The sequence below is a fragment of the Rhagoletis pomonella genome, unplaced genomic scaffold (assembly GCF_013731165.1).
Source record: "Rhagoletis pomonella isolate Grant_MI unplaced genomic scaffold, Rhpom_1.0 Rhpom_scaffold_00001, whole genome shotgun sequence".
Taxonomy (NCBI): Eukaryota; Metazoa; Arthropoda; class Insecta; order Diptera; family Tephritidae; genus Rhagoletis; species Rhagoletis pomonella.
The window spans coordinates 36,540,827-36,545,752 of NW_023458555.1; the positions used below are offsets into that span (position 1 = coordinate 36,540,827).

The window sequence follows — 4,926 nt, forward strand, 5'->3', positions numbered from 1 at the left end:
ATTTCCTGTAAAAACGTCAGTCGGTTTGTTTACATGTCATTTGTACAACACTGATTTAGCTGAAATATCACTAAATAATTATTAAAATCTATACGTATTCAAATATTTCGTTGTTTACTTCCATTTTTTACAAATATAAGGTACTTTGCTTTCACCGCTGTTTGTTTTTGCTTGCACATGCAAATCAGCTGATCGTTTGACACTTTTCATGAACTTACCGGAAAAGAAACTCCGGACTAAATCCTGTAACTAGGAACAGTTGCTCAGTTGCTCTCTCAAATGTCAATAGGAACGACCTCCTGTAAGTTCTGACTAAATCCTGTAAACCGGACTGCTATTGGAACAGACTAAAAACTAAAATAAATACTGAATCACATGTCTGTCGGACTATCGATAGGACCAAAAAACAATCGATAGTAGGGAAAATTAAAAACCATCGATACTATCGATAGTGCCATCTATAGTTTTGCGCCTCTAACGGATTGGCTAAGTGATGACGGATGTGTACTTTGAAACGAATTTCAGGGTCCGTATTGAGGTCAAAGGCTGACATTGTGGCATGAGAATTGCTGACTCGGTTCATGTTAACTAATGTTTGCTGGTTTCACAGGCCCTTTACTTAACTATGACAGATAATAAAATTTGCAAAAGATGCTAATAAAGGAGGAGACGTGGAATGAAACTGCAGGATGTGCGAGTGTTCAGCTCTTAGAAGGGCACAGCTAAGTCAATTGTGAGTAGGTTTATAACCGAAACTGAATGCGGTTGCCAAAATAGAGTATAATAACTCATCTTTTTAGAAATTTAAGCCTGAAGGACATCATGCTGCGTGAAGGCCTGATGCTTTTAGTGTCAGTATAGTTACTATTGCCAACTTAAGGGATAAAGTCGACGCCAACTACTCTCAATGATTGTGGTATAAAAGCAAGTGCTTGAATCGCATTGAAAATCCTTTTCAAAGTCGCCGACAGTAACTTAACACTTTCTTTGATTACAATAGGCAGAATGTTCGGACTGGGTGATTTGAAGCATCCTTTGGAGTGTTATCGTCTCCTTTCGAGAGAAGAGTTAGGCAAGCAGTATGGGACAAAGCCACAATACTCTTGCTTGTATAACCTTCACCATTATATTTGGGTGTTCCTCCGTGGACAGTGATCCCCTAAGAGATGCAATAGAAGGGGCAGTTTCCGGCAACTCTACTAGAAAGGGGATTACTCCTGCCTGCGTTTCGCCGTCTGGTGGCACCTTCTTCAGCTACTCTTCTGGGAAAATGAACCCACATCTCCCCATTAGGCAGATAACTTAGTATTCATATTTATATTCGTATTCCTAATCCTATATGTATTCGTATACCTATTGGTTTTCCTATTCACATATTTGAGAGCCATTAAATGCTACATATTTAGTAAATGGACAGCGGCATTTTCCTCGTTAAATTCAAATTTACCTAATCTATTTGAGCACATACATGTACATATAAATAGTAAGTATGAACTAAAAGTTTACTCACGTATCACTGAATTGCCATTGGCAATATTATCTACGCCCATTTTAATTTCTTTAACATTGAAATCCATTTTGACCTGTTCGGCTGTAAGATAAGTACGCCCATCGTCAGCCACATTGGGAGTTGCTTTGAAGTAGATTTTCGCCTTGACGCCATCTGTGGCAAAGAAAAGACAATCAATTGTGAATAAATTAATAAAAAATGTAAATATTAATTACACTAAGAGGAAAATATTTACAACGTAAATAGCTTACCATATTCGCCCCAATAATCACCAGCACCAGAGGCTTTCACTAAGATCAATACACCCGTAGAGCGATACTGAGCACGAACTTTAATATGTGGAATTTCGCAAGTCAACTGAAATTGCAAAGTCTCCAAATCGGAACTGAAAGAAAACAAGAAGAAAGTAAAATGATTAGGAAAAATAATTCAGCACAAGAAGAAGTGATAAATAAGCATGGTTACCTCATATGGGAGAGGAAGAAAAGAAGAGTTTATGGACGAAAAACTTCCTTCTTTTCGATGTTGAAAATTAAAAACAAATTCTCATCGCTAAAATCAGTTTAAAATTTGTATTGAAATTTACAAAAATATAAAATCAAATCAAGGGTGGTCCAAAAATGGATTTGAAATAGTAAAGTCCGAATTTAAGTGCTCTCACCCATTTTGCCATTTTTAAACAATTGGGTACTATTATTGGAAGTCTCCTAAAAAGAAACCGAGCCTACTGATCGAAAAATATTGATTTTCAAGAATTCTATACCATTTTTACGGATTTTTTCCGACTTTATTTTTTTTTTACCACCCTGATGTATGTACACTTATTTATGTATATATGTATGTATATTATGGCGGGCCAATTTATATGCAAAATTCACTAGAAAATAAAAGAAACTGTGATCACGCAATGGGTTAAAACGACAAAATGTAATTTAACTTCCAAAAAAGGTGGCAACCCTATTCAAAAACGATAAAAAAAATATTTGAACGAATAAAGGTCCCGCATTTAAATCACCCTGCACCACAAAAAAAAATTCTAACTTTAAAAAGTTAAATCTTATTGCACATCTACGGGTTCAGTTCTTCAATTTGACATATCATTTTTGACGACTGTGCAGATCTGATGACCTTCACAAAAATGCCTTCGCTTACTATATATAAACATGTGTACATATGCATATGTACATAGCTATGTAGATAGATACTACTTTTCGAATAGGTGGCAACTCTGATCAAAAATATTTTCAAACTAACGTTTTCTTAAAACTCGTTTGACACTCATATTTAGTATGTATTTCTTTTGACTTGTGTATGCATATGTATGTTACATAATTTCGATTTTCAAAAAGATAGGACTTCTCTTAAAAATATTTTAAAACTGAAATCTTCTGACAATGTGATAAATATTTCAATTAACTGTTGAAATAAGTTGAATTTGATTTTCTAAATCAATTTCAAACGCATTTCTATTTATACTCATCTTCTAATAATTCATTAAATAACTTTCACAAAAGGTAGCAATCCTGTTCAAACACGTCAAAAATTCAAAATCTTCAAACCAAAGATTTCTCAACACTCTTTGTTTGACACCAGTTTGCTGCTGCAACAAATATGACGCTACAACGCAAATTTGTAAGTTTTTGTGTATTTTTCTGGCACTTAAAAACGAATTTATGTGGCGTACTTTGCGGCGCACTAGAAATCACAACAGTGATGAGCTAAGTTTTGCGACTCTGTTAGAATAGAGGGGTTTATATAACCTGTATATACTTCAAATAAATTCGAGTTTTCAAACTTGTGGCAACACTATTCAAAATAATTTCAAACTACAGCCTCTTTCTTCTGACACCCCTATTGTGGTACATTTTTCAATTACCTTATTCCCTTGATTTAAGTTGTATTTAATTTTTTAAACAGGTGGCAACTCTATTTTAATTAACTCTTTCTCGAAATTGACTTTTGACCCATAGTTTGTCACTAAATTTGCTTAGAATTTCATGTAGAGTACCACTATGCCATAGTCGTATAGTAAAAAAAATCAAAATTGACCCGCCCTAATGTCATATGTAGAATAAAATGTCCAGCTTCACTAATCAACTCGCTACCAAGTCATAATTCATCATCTAGTTAAAAAGAAGGTCATCGTGCGACTGGGTGGATCATGCTGCAAACGCTTTTAAATCTCAGCTATATTTGGCTGACTTGAGTTGAGCTGAGCTGAGCTTGTGGATTATGCCATGACCCCACGATAAATCGACTTGACCGACCGGGTGTCCGTAGTTCATACTTAGTTATTGAGATTGACACCTCAATGTCTACACGCATACAAACATAGTAAATTGAAGAAGTGTTGGCCAAATTAAGTGCTGCTGCACTCTTCACCTTGATGCAAATTGACAAAATGGCTAGGTGTGCTCATATTATTTAAGCTACGTATGTATGTGTGCATGTATGTTTGTATGCCTTCCAGCAATCCATTCAAGCACACATAACAAACGACAAATGGTTGCATGCAACATCGAATTGCTCCAAAAAAAGTGCTAAGCAAACGACAATTTAGCAAATTTCTCAGTTCGTTGGCGGCCCGGCTACAGAGCCGCAAGCGTAAACGAGTAAACAAGTTAAAAACTTGACGCTTTTAACCTTGAATGCAGCAGCTTAAGCACCAATAGCAAACAGATGCAATTAGTTTTTGTTGTTGCTGACGCAGCTTGTTGTCACTTTTTCAATAGCTAAATAGCAGACTTTTTTGGTTTTTCAAAATGAATGGACAATCAGCAGCAAAAATATCTATGTAAGTATTAAAGCTCAAAAATATGCATGTTATATGTAAATATGTCTACAAGTAGCAATGTAAATACAAATGTATATGCGCTCATGCTAACATGCCGAATGTACTGGTTTACGCTCACAAATCACTTAAATGTCTAATTTGCAACACGCGACGGTCGTTAGTGGCAACAGGCGTAACTTGTAAACGTACTATGTACTAAAATATGTATAAAATTTGGCTGCCTGACTTGTGGTTAACGATGGCGTATGATAAAAGTTACATATACTAGCATAGACACCTTCATTCTAGTACTTCTTTAATAAATAAGGCATGTGCATGAACAGGTTTAAACTGGTATCAGTCTGGTAATTTTTGGACTAGTTGTTGGACTATTACGCAAGCTTCTCTGTTTTCAACTGATCACCTAACTTCAAAACACTTTTTATGACTTCAGTAGGCCATGTTTGCAAGACGCTAAAAAACTGAGTGCTTGTAGTCCCTACGCGCGAAAGAAGTGAAACATTGTCTTTGCCTTCATTTTAATTTTAATCCTCATCTTCTACAACATCTTCAACATCTTCATCTTCATCTTCATTTTCATCTTCATCTTCATCTTCATCTTCATCTTCATCTTCATCTTCAT

At 35.4% G+C, this 4,926-nt stretch overlaps 1 protein-coding gene across 1 annotated transcript in view; it reads right to left on the reverse strand.

The window, feature by feature from the left end:
* Nucleotides 1–1,502: 1,502 nt before the first annotated feature.
* The window catches only part of LOC118745151, a gene marked incomplete at its 5' end in the record, with an annotated part of 9,726 nt that continues 6,302 nt past the window's right edge, over nt 1,503–4,926 (reverse strand). The window contains 2 exon segments of the mRNA XM_036478710.1: nt 1,503–1,663; nt 1,762–1,895. Coding sequence (XP_036334603.1) covers nt 1,503–1,663; nt 1,762–1,895 — 295 coding nt within the window.